Consider the following 15,108-nt stretch of genomic DNA (forward strand, 5'->3'; position numbering starts at 1 on the left):
TTATTTACAACCAGCATTACTGCATCATCAGGAGGGGGGCGGGGTCCTAGTCATTCAGGATACACAGGCAATAAGTTGACCTAATTTTTTTTTTTTTTTTTTTTTTTTTTTTTTGTGAATATTGTTGCCTAATCTAGATCTTCAGTCGAGTGGAAAAGAGTCTCGGCATAATAACTAAGAGTAAAGTCGCATATAAACATATAAACAATGAGCTATATCAAAAAGGAGAGTTTTGAACCTAATCTTAAAAATAGAGAGGGTGTTTCTCTCCCAAACCAAACGAGCTTGTTCAACAGAAGAGGGCCCCGAGAGCTTACAGCTCTGCTTCTCAGATGGAAGCAGGTAGAGGACAAAAACATCTGAGCTGAGAGATGCACAAAAGGAAGAATCATTGATCACTGTTGTGTATGAGATGTCGGAAGTTTTTTATTTGGGCTTTGTACTGATGGAACCCAGTGGTGAACGTGTTTTCCACTGGAGTATAAAAAATATGAGCCAAAGTTTAAATGTTCCAGTTTAGGTATTTTTTTAGAAATTCTATATGTGTCATTTAAATTATTAGTTATTTCATTCTAATTCTGCGCTTTTCGGCTGTAGTTGTTTTGGACACCATAACAATGACCAACAGTAATTTCATTATTATTTGTGCTGTTGGCAGTAATACCAGTTTAAAGATCGTCTAAAATGTTTTCGTACAACGAGCAAATCATTGAGGGGCAGCGGAGCGCTTTACTGCCAAATAAAGACAAGCGAAGAAGAAACAGGCGTTACACCGGAAGCACTAGTTGGAGCAGCCATGAAGATGACAGATGAAAACATTCCTGGAAACTCCGAAATAACAATGGATGATGTTAAAAACCTCATCAAGAAGAAAGATGAAATTGAAGAGCAGATAAAGGCGTATTACGATGTCCTACAAGACGTAAGTCGGCGACCATATTATTAGCAAAACGTAGCACAAAGCTAAGTCACAGTAAGGTTTTTTTAATCGCCTTTGTTTACTTTTATTTACAGCAGGGGGTCGGAGTTGAAGACTCTTTGGTGGATGCGGAGGGTTACCCACGAGCAGATGTTAATCTGTACCAGATTAGGACGGCTAGGCACAACATTTCATGTGAGCAGCAGTTTGTTTGCTTTCAGTGGTTTCCCTGACAGCTGGAGACACGCATGTCGTGTTTGACTGTGTGGCAGACAGTGTTGGTCAAGTTACTTGAAAAAAGTAATCAGTAACTAATTACTGATTACTTCCCCAAAAGTAATCCCGTTACTTTACTGATTACTTATTTTCAAAAGTAATTAATTACTTAGTTACTTTTTAAAAACACGATTTACAACCTGAATAGGTGATAAAGCGATAGATCTTTCAGCCCAATTCTACTTTTTCTGCATAATCCATCATACAAAATGTAATCAAATGGAAAAGTCCCTTTTTAAAACTTGTTTTATTAGTTTTAATCTTTTAACTTTATGCATCAAGCAAAAATTAAATTATATGCAACATTCTCTGACTGGAAGAAATTTGTTTAATATTTAAACCTATTTTCTGCACATTCCAGCACATAATTTTTTCTTTTTGTGTGTGTGTTTACACTCACTCTTTCAAATAGATGCAAGTAAAACACAGCAGAAAATAAATAAAATCAAAGACTAGCGCTCCTTTTGCTCTATTTTCACCTGTAAAGCAGGAGTCGGGTAGGCGGAGGTTTACCCTGGTGCAGGTGTGCTGCGGCGGTCAGTGGAAGAATCCGCGAGTTTCTCTGTGAGTTTCCCATTACGTCGTTGCGCACTCGGTGCTTGCTTGGAGGTTTAGGGGTTTTTTTCGCTGTAAAAAGAAGTTTTCTTCCCACGCACAACAGACGCTAATGTTTTTGTCACTTTTTATGGAATCAAACTCAAAGTAAGGTCAGTACTCGATATATTATCCACTGTTGATCTGCATACAGCTGTTGTCACAAACGTCGCACTTGCTTACGTCACTGTCATGAGACATTCTTGCAAAAAACCCACGGTTTTAGTAACGCAGTAACGCAGCGTTCCTACGGGAAAGTAACGGTAATCTAATTACCATTTTTTGCAATAGTAATCCCTTTACTCGTTACTTGAAAAAAGTAATCGGATTACAGTAACGTGTTACAAGTAACGCGCTACTGCCCATCTCTGGTGGCAGATAATGTCTCTTTATGTTGTGTGGCAGAAAAACTGATGTATGCTATCAAAGCACAAACTGATATCTCATAATTTACGCACACACCACGTGTGCGGTGCGTTTTTAAAAGTTAAAGTAGTATTTCAGATAACTTATCTACGTTCCCAAGGCATGATGAAACAAAACTACATGTTAATGGTCACTAAAATATTTTAAAGATGACACCAACAGATAATTCTATTTGGTTTTAAATACATGTAGTAAGCATTTTAAATGCCATTTATTTTTCTAAGATGTAATACACTTGCCAGAGTGTACACCAGACTGCACCCACCTTTGCCTTCAGAGCTGCATTAATGCTTCAATGCATAGATTCAACAAGGTGCTAAAAATGGGATGAACGTGTTCAGCAACAATACTCTGGTAGGGTGGGAAGTTTAAATGATGCTCACTCAGTACTAAGGACCCAGAGTGGACCAAGAAAATATCCCCAACACCATTACACCACCATAATCTACTTGAACTGCTGATGCAGTGGATTCGTGCTTTTGTTGCAGCAGAAATGAAAAACTCATCAGACCAGGAAACATTTTTCCAATCTTCTGTTGTTTGATTTTGATGAGCCCCTCCCGATTGTAGCTGTAGTTTCTTGTTCTTAGTTGACAGGTGTAGCGCCTTGTGTGGTCTTCTGTTGCTGTAGCTCATATGTTTCAATGTTCCAGATGTTGTGAGTTCAGAGATACTCCAGCATAGCTTAAACGAGTGGTTATTTGAGTTACTGTTGCCTTCCTATTAGCTCGAAGCCATTCTCATCTGACCTCTGACATCAGCAAAGTATTTTCACCCGGAGAACTGCCACTTACTGGACATTTTCTGTTTTTCTGACCAGTCTCTGTAAACCCTAGAGATGGTTGGTTGAGAAAATCTCAGCAGATTCTAAAAGACTCAGACCAGCCTCCCTGCTACATTTAGTGTAGCTGCTGCCATGTTATTGGCTGATTAGGTATTTGCATTGACAAGCAGTTGAACAGATGTCTTCAACAAAGTGGCTATTGGGTGTATATTATATATTTTTGTTTACTTAATATGTTATTTAATGTTTTAATGTATACTTATTATTTATTATATTTCTTTGATTTCAGATTGGTTTTAACCCTATTAAGATATTTATTCTATACTCAGGTTTACAGAACGATCACAAGACCATCATGGCGGAGATAGAAGAAGCCCTACACAAGTTGCATGCTCGAGAGAAAGCCAAGCGGGAACAGGATGAGGCAGAAGCCCAGGAGGAGGCAATGGAACATCAGGTTACGCTGCCTCCACCTTTTGCTCAGCTTGATGCTGTGACAGAAGGATCACCTGCCTGTGGAGCTGTGAGTGATGTGAACTTTTGTAGCTAGCAGCTGTTTTCAGTTTGTACTGCAAAACATTGTTGGGGGGGTTCTCCTATAATTTTAGTGATTGTTTCTTTTAAAAGGGGCTCAGAGTCGGTGATCAGCTGATCGAGTTTGGTTCTGTGAACTCAGGGAACTTTCAGAACCTCCAGAATATTGCTTCTGTGGTGCAACACAGTGAAGGGGTAAGAACCACAGAAAACTCAATGGGCAATTAATCAAACTTCATTTCTTAATATTCCATTACAGTTTATTTTTGTTGATGCATGAAGCTTGTGATGCATAAGAAGTCATACTTTGCATATAATTTCATTTGTATTTAACTTTGTCATAATGAGAGAATGCAATGTTTTGATTTTTTGTTTTTGTTTCTTAAAAGCATCTCCCTTGTTGTTATTTGAGTCTGCAAACTGTAATTTGACATTCCTCTGCAGAAACCATTGCACGTCTCGGTGATCCGGGCTGGCCAGAAAGTTCAGATGAGCCTGACTCCACAGCGGTGGTCAGGCAGAGGTTTGCTGGGGTGAGTGCACGACTGTGGTAAAATGACATGTTTGATATAGACTCAAGCTCTCCCCCAGCTCAGGGGATGCATCCTTTAAAGGCTGATCATGTTGCAGCACTGTAGCAAAGTCTCTCCCATTTCTATGCTGCCAACGAAGTTTGTGTCCTATCACATCATCTGGGAAAACGCCATTCTAAATTTTTACTGGATATAAAATCCAACATCTGCTCGGGGCTGTGAGAAGTTTTCAAATTTAAAAATGAATGAATAATTAATTTTCTTGCATCATCTGAAATACTGTGGTTTATTCTCTCACCCTCATATCCCTCAAAAATATACTACTCTACCTCTGCTGCTGTCACAGTTGCAGCTCAGTGTGGGCTTTGTGTCCTATGTAGTGCACACCTTCAGAGGATGCAGCTCCTGAGTTGTACGAGTTTGGAGATTAATAGATATTTGGAAACAAAAACAAGTGATGCCCTCAATGCCAAGAAAATGCTGAAAAATTGTTTCTTGGCATATTATTTCTACAATTTGCCATGTAGTGACACTAGTAAAACACTTTTTAGTACACATACTTAAAATTCATCATATCATGTCCATAAGAAGTAAAAAGTTATTCTTGATTTTTGTATTTTTCAGATGTAACATCGTTCCAGTTCAGCGATGATCACCCTAACACTTAAAGTTTGAAAACTCTCTCTGGCTTTTTCACTACTTTATGGGAACTTGGAACAATATCCCTTATTCCAGTTTTCAGAACAGGATGTATGAAAATAAAGCACCTCTGTTCAAGAAGTCATGCTGAGTTTACTGAGTGTGGAGCTGAACCTTGATTAGATTTCTGTGTGTTTAAAAAGCAGCTTTATGGTGTTCAGTGTTTGATTTCCTGTTGGGAGCACAGCTGGACACTTATTTATCTGAAGTGATGATGAGCTGACTGTGAGCACATGCGTGATTTGCAGTCCTCTGTTAATAAAGGCTTATTTTGAACTCTGTGGAGAAAAAACACCCAAACCTTTCTGAGATCACGATGGAGACAGCACTATTACGATTATTGTAAAAATGAAACAAAAACATACGTTTATTACGGTGTCTTTTTAATGTAAAAATAATGAAATCATAACAAAACGGTGTCTGTTTTAATTTTGGGTGAGTGATTTTTACCCAAGACGAAGAAAACGAGACTTATTTTCAGTCATGTCTGAATTATGTTTTTACAAACATGAGTACCAGCCTCGGTGAACATGAAGACAATCGGTGTTACTCCACATGTCCATAAGGCTATACTGCCTCACAAGTATATTTAAATTCACTGTATTAGTATGAGAAAACAAACAAAAAAATCCCCCATCACATTGGTTGTTTCAGTTTCTTCTTTTTGGGCTTGACTATCTGTGGTAGCTGGATTTTGAAGGCAGTCCTAAAAAGAAAAAAACAATACATGATTTAAATGGAAGTTGAAGTTCAGACTTTAAGCTTTAAGGTGTTTAAATAAAATTTTGCACTGTTTAATTATTATAGACTTCTTTATACACAGCCCTTCACTTTCAGGTGCCTAAAATGAACTGATCAAACTAACAACATCACATAAGGTTAGTTTCAATAGTTGAATAAAGGTCCTTTGCAGTCAGTGGATCAAATGCTCCTTTTGCTCTTGTTAGATGCTCTGCTAGGCCTTCACCCAGGCTTGTTTGTGGGTCTCTGGTTTTAGTAGCTAAAAGCATATTGTATCGAGTTGAGGTGATTCAGCCATTTAAGAATATCCTATTTGGTTGCTTGTGCAGTATGCTTTGGGTCATTATCCATTTGCGTTGTGAAACTCAGCATTTGGCTGAGCAGAGAGTATAGACCTGCACGCTTCACAGTTCATCCTGCTACGGTTATCAGCATTCACAGCATCAACACTATTGGCTTGCCTCCACTGGGAGCCATACATGTCCATGCCATAACACTGCCTCCAATATTTTTAACAGATAAATGGTATGCTCCAGATCATGATCTGTTTCACTCCTCCATACTTTTCACTTCCCATAATTCTTGGACAAGTTAACCGTGGTTTCATCTATCCAAAGAAAGTTCTCCTTAATTTGTCAAGAAATAACAGGGAAACAGGCATCACCTTGTCATAATGGTGGACTGTATATAAACAGGGCTGTATTTGCTGAACAGTTAATGTAATATTTTTTGGACCCCTTGAATTAAAACAGTCTGCACTTCAGACCTGATACAAATCCACTGTGCTGTTGTACAGAGGCAAAAAATATTTTTGAAAAAGCCAATGTTCAAAGACATATGGAATAGGGTTGCCACGATTAGTCGACTATCAAAATCGTCGACGACCAATTTAATAGTCGACGCGTCGTTTGAAGCTTTGTAAGATCCCAAAAGACGCAGGAATAAGTAGAAGGGTTCAAGAGTGTAATAACGGACTGAGACAGAAGATGGCAGCGCTGCATGAAGAAGGATGCCAGCTGCCGTTAAACCCCGAAGAAGAAGAAGAAGAAGCAGCTGTGTCCCAGAATTCATAGCGCGGCCCTGCTCAGTTTCCAACAATGGCGGCAGCTAGTTAGTTTTAATATTACTCTTATTATTCTTTCTGGGGCACAAAATAAACGTTTAACATTTTTCAGGCGAGGATGTAGCTGTGTAAACCTCAAATATCTTCTCAGTTTATGAAGACACCACATATTTTCAAAAGCGCTCCGACGTTTTCGGAGACGTCTGTTACCCACCAGCTCGATAGCGAGCCGGGGTTCAAGGCTCACTAGAGCAACCTTTTTGAAACCCCCCACTGTCTTTCGCTACTAAGGCTAAACATGATATACAAGTCAATTAGATCACTTACAAATGTTATTATTTGGCCTTTTTCAGTATTTTATTTGTTCCTGAGTAAATCGGTTTGGCTGAGATTAAAGTTATAGTTTTTACACAGCTGAATAAACGTCAAGCAGACAGCTGATTATCAGAAGAGCGAGATGCTGGAGAATATACTAAGGTGTCCTGTTATATTTTAGATAGCAAGGAGCAGACGGCTGCGTTTATTAAACTCCAATGATAGCTAATGATAGTTAAATAAGAGCAGATGCTGCTGGTGCAATAAGCTGTACTTTGTACGTCCAATGGACGCGTGATCTGATTAGTCGACTAATCGCAAAAATAATCGGTGACTAGTCAACTATCAAAATAATCGCTTGTGGCAGCCCTAATATGGAAATAAGTGTACAGAATGTACACATGTAGATGTATTAGCACTACTCCACAAACACTGACACTTACTCGCATGTCGTACAAATGGGGCTGAAGTTGCAGAATACTAAAAACAAAAGAAACAGACTGATTAAAAAAAACATACTGCAGCTCTTTCCAGTAATAAAGACTTAAGCAATTCAAACTCACTGGACAGACAAACTGAGCACACATAACCGATTTCAATGAGGTTACGGTGGCAGAAACACGCAGCTCGATAGTCCACGTGTGCAGGCGGCGGCAGCACCAGCTGTGACCGCTGCTCAGAGTCAGGCAGGAACACCCACTGCTCAGAAGACAACAAAAACAGCTGTCGTTAGATGCAAATGAAACCAACCCCATTCTTCTTAATGCGTGTGAAACTGTACTGCACTCTCACCAACAGATACTGTGCAAGGGCGACTTTCTGTGGTATCTTCATGTACAATCCTCCAGTTATATCACAAGCCTGAAATGAGTATATAACGGTTACGATAGCATGGTAGAGGGCACACATCACATCACATGATAATCACCACACTACCTCGCACTAAAGATGTTAATACACTGAAAAATATTTGTGTTAAGACAAAGTACTTTTCTTAAATACTTGGAAAACTGCAAAGTGGTGATTGTCCTTACAGAGCTATAAGAATTTACCTGCTGAAGGAGACCAGAGTCTGAATCCAACACACAGGCATCTATCAGGATGTTCTGTTTAAAACACAAAAACGTTTTTAAATTTAGCGTTTCATTTTTACCTTTCTATTTCTACCTAAATAAAGATTACGCTGACTCACTGAACCATTTTATATTACAAACTGGTATTACAGGACAAGTACAACCTGGGCTTAGTTTAACTTCAGTTGATATCATAAATAGTATAATAGGTGAAGAAGGCTCCCAGGTTTGAAAAGTCAAGTGCCTTAAACCTGGATTCTTTCTAATGGCCACCAGGTGGCGACTGCTCTGGCTGCAAAAACACTTCCATTCTTATAGAAGTCAATGGGAAAACGGCTCCTCAAGCTTTACCTCTGTAAAGACGGTCTTGTTGAATTTATGGACTCAGCTGGTTAGTTTGGGTCATAATGAATAAAACATTTAACTCTATTTTGTAAATTTTGGCTTCTATGTGTAATAAAGAAGGATTAGTGGTTGATATTTCTTAAAAACAGCATGAAAATGACTTGGATGTTAAGTGATAGCAGATGTTTTTATATATAGTGTCAACAGCTTTACTTATTTCTGGGAGTTTTAAACTATTTTATTTCAACACAGCATTTCATTATAAGCATCTTTAGGTCCAACTTTTCATCTACAGCAGTTGCTGTAGTAAGTAAAGGGTAATTAAGTGTTAATACAGGACAATGATCTATTAATATTCTACCTGCTTCTGAGCAGCAAAAATCACATTCATGAAGTTCATGTACTGGAGAGCACAGTCCTCAGCCGCTTTTACCACCTATACAGTGCAAAGCGTCAAAGAGGGGTCAAAGTCAGGTGGGGAAAAAAACTAAACAAAAGCATTCATAATATTTGAACATTTGGGCATTACCAGTATTCTTGATTTAATCTCTTGTCCAACTAAAAAAAGAGAGAGAAAATATATATATACACATTAAAGCAGGGTAAATGGAAAACTTCATTCAATAACTGGCATTAAGCATGTATAAAGATTAAATCACCTTCCAGCTCTTTCGTGAGCCGGTGAATATCTATATATTAAAGGATTAAGGTGAAAAAGTAAATAATATTGGTGGAAAATAAATAATCTATAGATATTTAACTTTAGAGCAAAACATCACATACGTTCTGCAACACAAACAAATTCTCTGGGCGACGATGGCATATAAATTAAAATTGCAAAAAAGAAAGATTAAATAAGTGATAGCATTCTATTTCTCTTCAAAATAGACACTAAATGTCCTCTAAAGTCAAGATTAACAATATTTTTCCTGCACTACCTACATATATGTAGGCCCATTTGACATTAATTACAGTAATTTTGTAAAAAAGCTATAAATATAAATATCTGCTTACAGTTTCCAGCACCTGTCTTACACTTCCTGGCTGATTCTGTGGAGTCGTGCACTGAATGCACTGTTTATTATTGCACAGTATGTCATAAATGATAAAACAGTCTGCACGAAAAGGATACAGCAGAGAGCTTTGGCGAGGGATCCGGCCAACAAAGTATCTGTTGAATTTCCCGTCACTTCAACTGAAATCATGTGAGATACACTGAATTTTAGGGAGCATTGTACAACATCTTTAAATACCTAAGAGTTTATCCTCGTAAATACACGCTTACTTTTTGACATTATGTTCCTGATCTCTTCGACAATAAGGTTATTGGCAGCAGACAGGAGTTCATATTTTCCATCTCCGCTTGAGGATACATCATTGCCACCACCGTCTTCTCCACTCCAGCTCTTACTGGGATACAGGAAGTGACTGAAAAAGTGAGTGGGAGAAAAGCGCGTATGAGCAGCGACAGCAGCAAAACATTAAACAGACAATACTTTATTCCTGGAAACTGAAACTAGTGGAAGAAATACTCAGACCAGCATATTGGATTCCACACCCACCAGCTAAACTGATAATCTGTTTGCACTGCAAACAGATGAACAGTTTTTGTTCATCTGATATTGTATTTCCTTGATTTTAAGACGACTGCTGTTTTTTATGTCCTAATATTTAAGTCCAAGAACTGACAGATAATATACTTTTCCACATGATGGTGATTCTCCTCTTAATATGGTTTACAAGCCTGTGTGTGGACCTCAGAAATTCCTCTGTGCAGTAAAACCCAGTGAAACTATGGTATGAAATTACCTGCCCTGGCAGTGGCTAGCAATGACAGCCAGCTTGTTTGTCCTAGCCATGGCCATGTGAGCGTTGCCCATCACCATGACTGCATCCATACACTTGGACAGGGTGAACTGGGCGGACACAGGGGTACATGGAGCGTTGTTTGGCATCAGAGACATTCAGAAAAACTTTAATGAGTCAGAGTAACCACAGACATCACAGCTAATACCTGTGGATCCCGCTGAGCCTGCTGCCCCCACCATATGGGGTTTACATCCACGACGATCACCAGGAGGTTGATTTCGTCCTCTAGGCAACATTTTTGAAAGAGATTCATCAAAAAGCACCTGAGTGTACAAAACAAATACTGCAAAGACTCATTATGAGCCAGGCTACATACCTGATGCCATCACGGCGGATTATTGTCTTGAAAAAGAGATGGCTTCTATTCTGCTGCTCTATCTTCTCTTAGTGCTCATACTTTATCGTAAACTTCAAACAATCTGCAGACAGCTAGGAGCGTATTAAGGTCCAGATAGTTTAGGAAAAACAATTATATGCAGGGATACGCACATTATTTCTCATCACTTACACCGCTGGCGTCTCCAGGAAACGATTTCTTTCTTCTTCTGTGGTTTTTCATAGCAGACTACAGACGCCCGGCACACTGCTGCCACCTAGCGCCCATTTGCTGTAGCGTAAATTCTTAGGTCTATACATTCTCTACATTCATGGTCATATAAACCAACCCTTTTTTCGTTCTTAAATCTCTCCATCTATCCCTTATCTTCTGCTCATCCAATTTAGAGGCCCCCTTGAACCCTTCCCAGCTGCCATAGGGCGGGAGGCAGGGCGGTCTGTAAAATACATTTATGGATGGAAATTCCATCTATAAATTAATTCTAATATTTCTTTGCAAGCTTCAGATCATCATCCTGTTCATGTGCTAGAAAAAAACAACACATTAAGTTTTTAAATCTTTTACAGAAAATTATATATTATATATATAAAATTCAGCAGTATCACGACAGGGGGTTATCAGTTTAATTGAACTAACTGATTACCTGAGAAGCTGCTGCTGTAGATTTCACAATATAAGCAGTTACAGTCTTGAATCATTTTAAAATTGTGTTATTTATTGCATAACAGATAAGATTAGACGATGCATGTTTTATTTTTCATCATACTTTGAGTTAAATAGTTAATGTTTCAATGATTTTCAAAATCATTACATTCTGCTTTTTTTGCACACTGTCCCATTTTTTCTGGAAAAATTGATCCCCATTAAGGTAGTTTAATAACAAGAAAAAAATAAATACAATAAAAACACAATGATAATAATAACAACAATTATAAAAATTCACATATAAAGTTATAATGAAACACAATGATTATTTTTGTTTAAAAATAACAGTAATTTAGAAAATATAACTAAAAACAAACTGTGTATTGGTCAGCTGTTTGTATCAGCTTCAAAATAGAGATGTTCCTGAGGAGTCACCATGCCAGACATTTACTGATTGTATGCACGTCTGCAGAACACCATGTTTTCTATATTATTACAAGATCAGAGAGTCAGATGGAAGACGAGCAAAGCTCCTTAAATTGTCCCTGAAGCATTAAAGGTTATGTCTTGGGTTTGGCTTTCGGCTTGGCTTTGAGTGAAGCGCGCCTGTATTTCTCAGTCTGGTAGACGTCTGACTCGATGGCTTCGCCGGAGTCATTGAGCGTCACGTACACATCCCCGTTGACCTCAGTGACCTTATGAACCTGCTGTTTGACACCCTTGGAGCGCCAGTAAGTCCTCAGCGGTTTGGCTGTAGGGTCGTCCACAGCTTGGTAAAGCGATTCCCCCTCTGCGAGGGTGATCTTGTACTTGTGCCAAGGACACACGATGCACAGCCGTCCATTGAACTCCTAAAGGTAACACAGATCAAAAGATTTTTTAGATATTACAGAAAAGGTTGAGTGTCAGACTTATGCACAGCTGTTTACAGTAAACGAGTCAAAAGGTGACTGATTTTCTTAATATACACCAGTAATCAGAATAAACAGCAGAAAACTCACCTCAATGTCTCCATACTGTAAAGCACCACCTGAATCTGTCCGTGAAAAAAAACGTGGCATTATGGACATCAACGACGAGCCGTAGAAGAACATATACTCTGCAATGTACTATGGATTATCTCAGCAGAAGCAGTACTTACGGTAGCAGTGCACGTCCATTGCATAAAGCTGCCCCTGGTGATGCACGACCAGCACATCTCTGCATCCGTTCACCAGCTTTGTCACACGGCCAGCTTTGACAATGTCCTCCTTCTTTCCAATGAAGTGGGAGGTAGACAAGTTTGAGGAGGAGGAAGAGGCAGAAGAAGTCTGAGACATCTCGTCCTCAGAGGACATGTTGATCTCTTCTTATAGCTGATATTCTGAATAAAATGAAAAAGATTACGCTTATGAAAAGAACAAAAAGATCACTTTAATTTCTTATTTTATGTGGATTGCTTATTACACTCCAGTTACAAAACACACAAAAAAACAGTGTTTGTCTGTCTCTTTTTATAACTACACATAGAACCCCTCGGATGTCTTCATACAAGTAAAGTCACTTAATTGTCTACCTACTACTTTCTTCAGAGTAGTATGAATTATCCAAAGGAAAAGCTGTAAAACCTATGAAAATACAGTTAAAAGTCCTCTGGCCACCGGGCCTCAGGGCCCCACCCCCGGAAGGGGCACAGCTGAGCCACAGGCACCAGGCCCCGCCAATCAGCCACCAGGAGTGAGCCGGTACATACATGAGCGCCCAGCCCCAGACACCAAGAACCACCAATACACCAACGTCTGAGGGCATCAGCCACTGGCAGGGAGTGTGGTGAGGGGAGATAAGTCTCCATACCTCGGAGAGCCTGAGATGTTCCCAGAGAGGTGGAGTCTAAGACCCAAGCTGACATATAGACACAGACGAACAGGCGCATGCAGACACAACCATGCATTCCCACCCCCATATACACAAACAAATACTCAGCACTCACCTGACGTGGAGACAGACACAAATAGACACTGTACACACATTCACACTCTCCAAACATACTCTATATCCCAGGTCTGGGTACCCCTGCCCCAGAGGGGCAAACCATACACAGACCCAGGAGATGTAACCCTTCTCTCAGGGGTGGAGGAAAGCAGACCGCCTCCTTATCTGCAGTAGCAGGGAGGCCCCGCATTCCAGACCCCAATCCGACGGCCAGCACCTCCTCCCAAATCAAAATAATAAGTGTAAATCTGGTTTCATGTTGCCCACAGACAATTTCAATATAACTGCCATGAAGAGTTTTTGGTTATTCTGGTATATTTGAGATATAGACTGATGTCATTGCTGAAGTCACTTGGATGAACACTGTAAACAACCTAATGTTCTTTTTGTACAGTTATAGTTAGACATGATGATGATAATAATAATAATAATAATAATAATAATAATAATAATAATAATAATAATAATAAGAAGAAGAAGAAGAAGAAGAAGAAGAAGAAGAAGAAACTGTTTTCCTTTCCAAAGTTCATATACTAACTTAAAAACAAACAAACATTGTAAATCCTTTCGTAAGCGATAATCTGTCACTTTGACTGGCTTTGTACAGATTATGTAAAAAGTCTGAATTTTGTCCAGGGATACTCTCCTGTCACCTGTTTTCATCTATCAAACCTGACGGAGGAAACCAGCGTTGTGTGACTAAAACACACAGAAATATGCTAGCTAATAAGGTTCACATTTACACATATGAAACACATAACGAGTAACGCGTTCTATTCTATTCTATTCAGCTCTATTTCTCTACGCCAACTCCATAAAGCGTTTAATTACCTTTTCTGTAATTTCACCGTGAAGTCAATGAGCGGCTGTCATGCTCGGTCTCTTTCGTTGCTGCTGAAGAGCGCTTCGATCACGTGTCAGCACGTTATCTTTCTAAAACAGGCCTCCTGAGAAAACTGGACATGTGTGAAATTACAAAACGTAAACTAAACGTCGAAGTTTCAAGAAATCTACGAGTGTTTGAGGTTTGAACAGGAAGCGCCAATGTTGTGTGTTACATCGAAATACGTCCCCGGTGAAACTCTACAGAATGCAACAAAAGCAAAAAGAAAAAAAACTTTCAGAGAACATTTCACTTCGTGGCAAATCTGTCCGAAGTAGTTCACTGTTGCGTAATTAGTGTGTATATTTGCGTGGTGAGATATTTTCTTTATTCATGCGAGGTAGACAAAACAAAATAGGGGAATAACAGAAAATTAAAAAAAATGTGGAAAATGATACAGCAGTGCAGTCTGCACACACTGAAATAGCACAACAAGTGCATATTGAATTGAGAAAAAAAAAGCTTCACACAAAAAGGAGCAATAATTATGTTAATAAGGACAAATACAATAAAAAGCAAGTACCAAGATGAAGAAGTCTATTATCACCCATTTGTGTATGTCTTGAGCATTTCTTTATATTTTGATTCCAAGGAGCCAGACTTTATTGTGATTTTTAAGTGCTCTTAGGCAGTCGTTCGGCCGGTCTTCAGGAGATTCTTTTTTCTTTTCTTTTTTTTAAGGAAATTTGCTCCTTTTTTACTCATTTCCAGTCCAGTCTTTGCACTGGACCGTTTTCAGAGGAATTTCATTTTGTTTGTTAATCTACTTAACACTGACTTATAAATCACTCATAAATGCATCTAACGAAAGTGTTTTCTCTACACAGACAACTTAACAATGAACCTATGTTAAACTGTATGTTTAGGCACTTTGTTACTAGCAGCTTGTTGGAAAGCATATAAACTTTCCCATTTCTTTAGTTTAATATACAAAATAAATAAATAAAAATAAATGCCAAAGGTAAGATACCAGCAAGGTGATTCCCAAAGAGCTTTTTTCTTCTTTTTTTTTTACATATTCTTTGCTAAATATAACGAAATGAGGATTGCATCACGGGTTTTGCACTGACCTGTATATTTAATTTATAGACAGTGCAACTT

General features: G+C 38.8%; 3 protein-coding genes across 4 annotated transcripts; 1 reads left to right on the forward strand and 2 right to left on the reverse strand.

Moving 5' to 3' along the window:
• Positions 1–726: 726 nt before the first annotated feature.
• On the forward strand, positions 727–5,046 carry psmd9 (proteasome 26S subunit, non-ATPase 9). Its single transcript, XM_085475520.1, has 6 exons — positions 727–922; positions 1,015–1,114; positions 3,329–3,522; positions 3,627–3,728; positions 3,978–4,066; positions 4,691–5,046. Exons 1-6 carry the CDS (start codon positions 797–799, stop codon positions 4,716–4,718), a joined length of 639 nt encoding a protein of 212 aa, XP_085331646.1. The 5' UTR covers positions 727–796; the 3' UTR covers positions 4,719–5,046.
• An 81-nt stretch (positions 5,047–5,127) lies between these two features.
• On the reverse strand, positions 5,128–10,741 carry gtf2h3 (general transcription factor IIH, polypeptide 3). 2 transcript variants are annotated; one of them, XM_085475519.1, is made up of 14 exons: positions 10,680–10,741; positions 10,488–10,590; positions 10,317–10,396; positions 10,112–10,218; positions 9,588–9,730; positions 9,435–9,497; positions 8,962–8,991; positions 8,832–8,860; positions 8,664–8,738; positions 7,937–7,990; positions 7,677–7,745; positions 7,448–7,583; positions 7,328–7,364; positions 5,128–5,471 (listed from the first exon to the last, which is right to left on the reverse strand). In XM_085475519.1, the coding sequence occupies exons 2-14, from the start codon at positions 10,495–10,497 to the stop codon at positions 5,402–5,404; spliced, it is 903 nt and encodes a 300-aa protein (XP_085331645.1). In that variant the 5' UTR covers positions 10,498–10,590; positions 10,680–10,741; the 3' UTR covers positions 5,128–5,401. The 2 variants fall into 2 exon arrangements, with proteins under 2 accessions (XP_085331645.1, XP_085331644.1); XM_085475518.1 differs by having other exon boundaries at positions 10,488–10,600; positions 10,680–10,728.
• A 461-nt stretch (positions 10,742–11,202) lies between these two features.
• On the reverse strand, positions 11,203–14,221 carry LOC146697062 (Rieske domain-containing protein-like). The gene is made up of 4 exons (XM_085474166.1): positions 13,956–14,221; positions 12,295–12,516; positions 12,155–12,189; positions 11,203–12,004 (listed from the first exon to the last, which is right to left on the reverse strand). Exons 2-4 carry the CDS (start codon positions 12,488–12,490, stop codon positions 11,714–11,716), a joined length of 522 nt encoding a protein of 173 aa, XP_085330292.1. The 5' UTR covers positions 12,491–12,516; positions 13,956–14,221; the 3' UTR covers positions 11,203–11,713.
• Between the last annotated feature and the right edge of the window lie 887 nt (positions 14,222–15,108).

The sequence above is a fragment of the Copadichromis virginalis genome, linkage group LG12 (genome assembly GCF_057382275.1).
Source record: "Copadichromis virginalis isolate Kocher_CV1m ecotype Utaka linkage group LG12, C_Virginalis_male_GT1.1, whole genome shotgun sequence".
In the NCBI taxonomy this organism is placed as follows: Eukaryota; Metazoa; Chordata; class Actinopteri; order Cichliformes; family Cichlidae; genus Copadichromis; species Copadichromis virginalis.

Excerpts from the sequence above, each read along its gene's own strand:
- psmd9 (XM_085475520.1), top strand. The coding sequence starts at position 797 with ATGAAGATGACAGATGAAAACATTCCTGGAAACTCCGAAATAACAATG. Across the intron at positions 3,729-3,977 it reads TGGTGCAACACAGTGAAGGG|AAACCATTGCACGTCTCGGT; the intron begins GTAAGAACCACA and ends ATTCCTCTGCAG. Across the intron at positions 4,067-4,690 it reads TCAGGCAGAGGTTTGCTGGG|ATGTAACATCGTTCCAGTTC; the intron begins GTGAGTGCACGA and ends TGTATTTTTCAG.
- gtf2h3 (XM_085475519.1), bottom strand. Across the intron at positions 10,219-10,316 it reads AGGCTCAGCGGGATCCACAG|TTCACCCTGTCCAAGTGTAT; the intron begins GTATTAGCTGTG and ends GTGTCCGCCCAG. Across the intron at positions 9,731-10,111 it reads GCTAGCCACTGCCAGGGCAG|TCACTTCCTGTATCCCAGTA; the intron begins GTAATTTCATAC and ends TCACTTTTTCAG.
- LOC146697062 (XM_085474166.1), bottom strand. The coding sequence starts at position 12,490 with ATGTCCTCTGAGGACGAGATGTCTCAGACTTCTTCTGCCTCTTCCTCC. Across the intron at positions 12,190-12,294 it reads AATGGACGTGCACTGCTACC|ATTCAGGTGGTGCTTTACAG; the intron begins GTAAGTACTGCT and ends TTTCACGGACAG. Across the intron at positions 12,005-12,154 it reads TACAGTATGGAGACATTGAG|GAGTTCAATGGACGGCTGTG; the intron begins GTGAGTTTTCTG and ends TGTTACCTTTAG.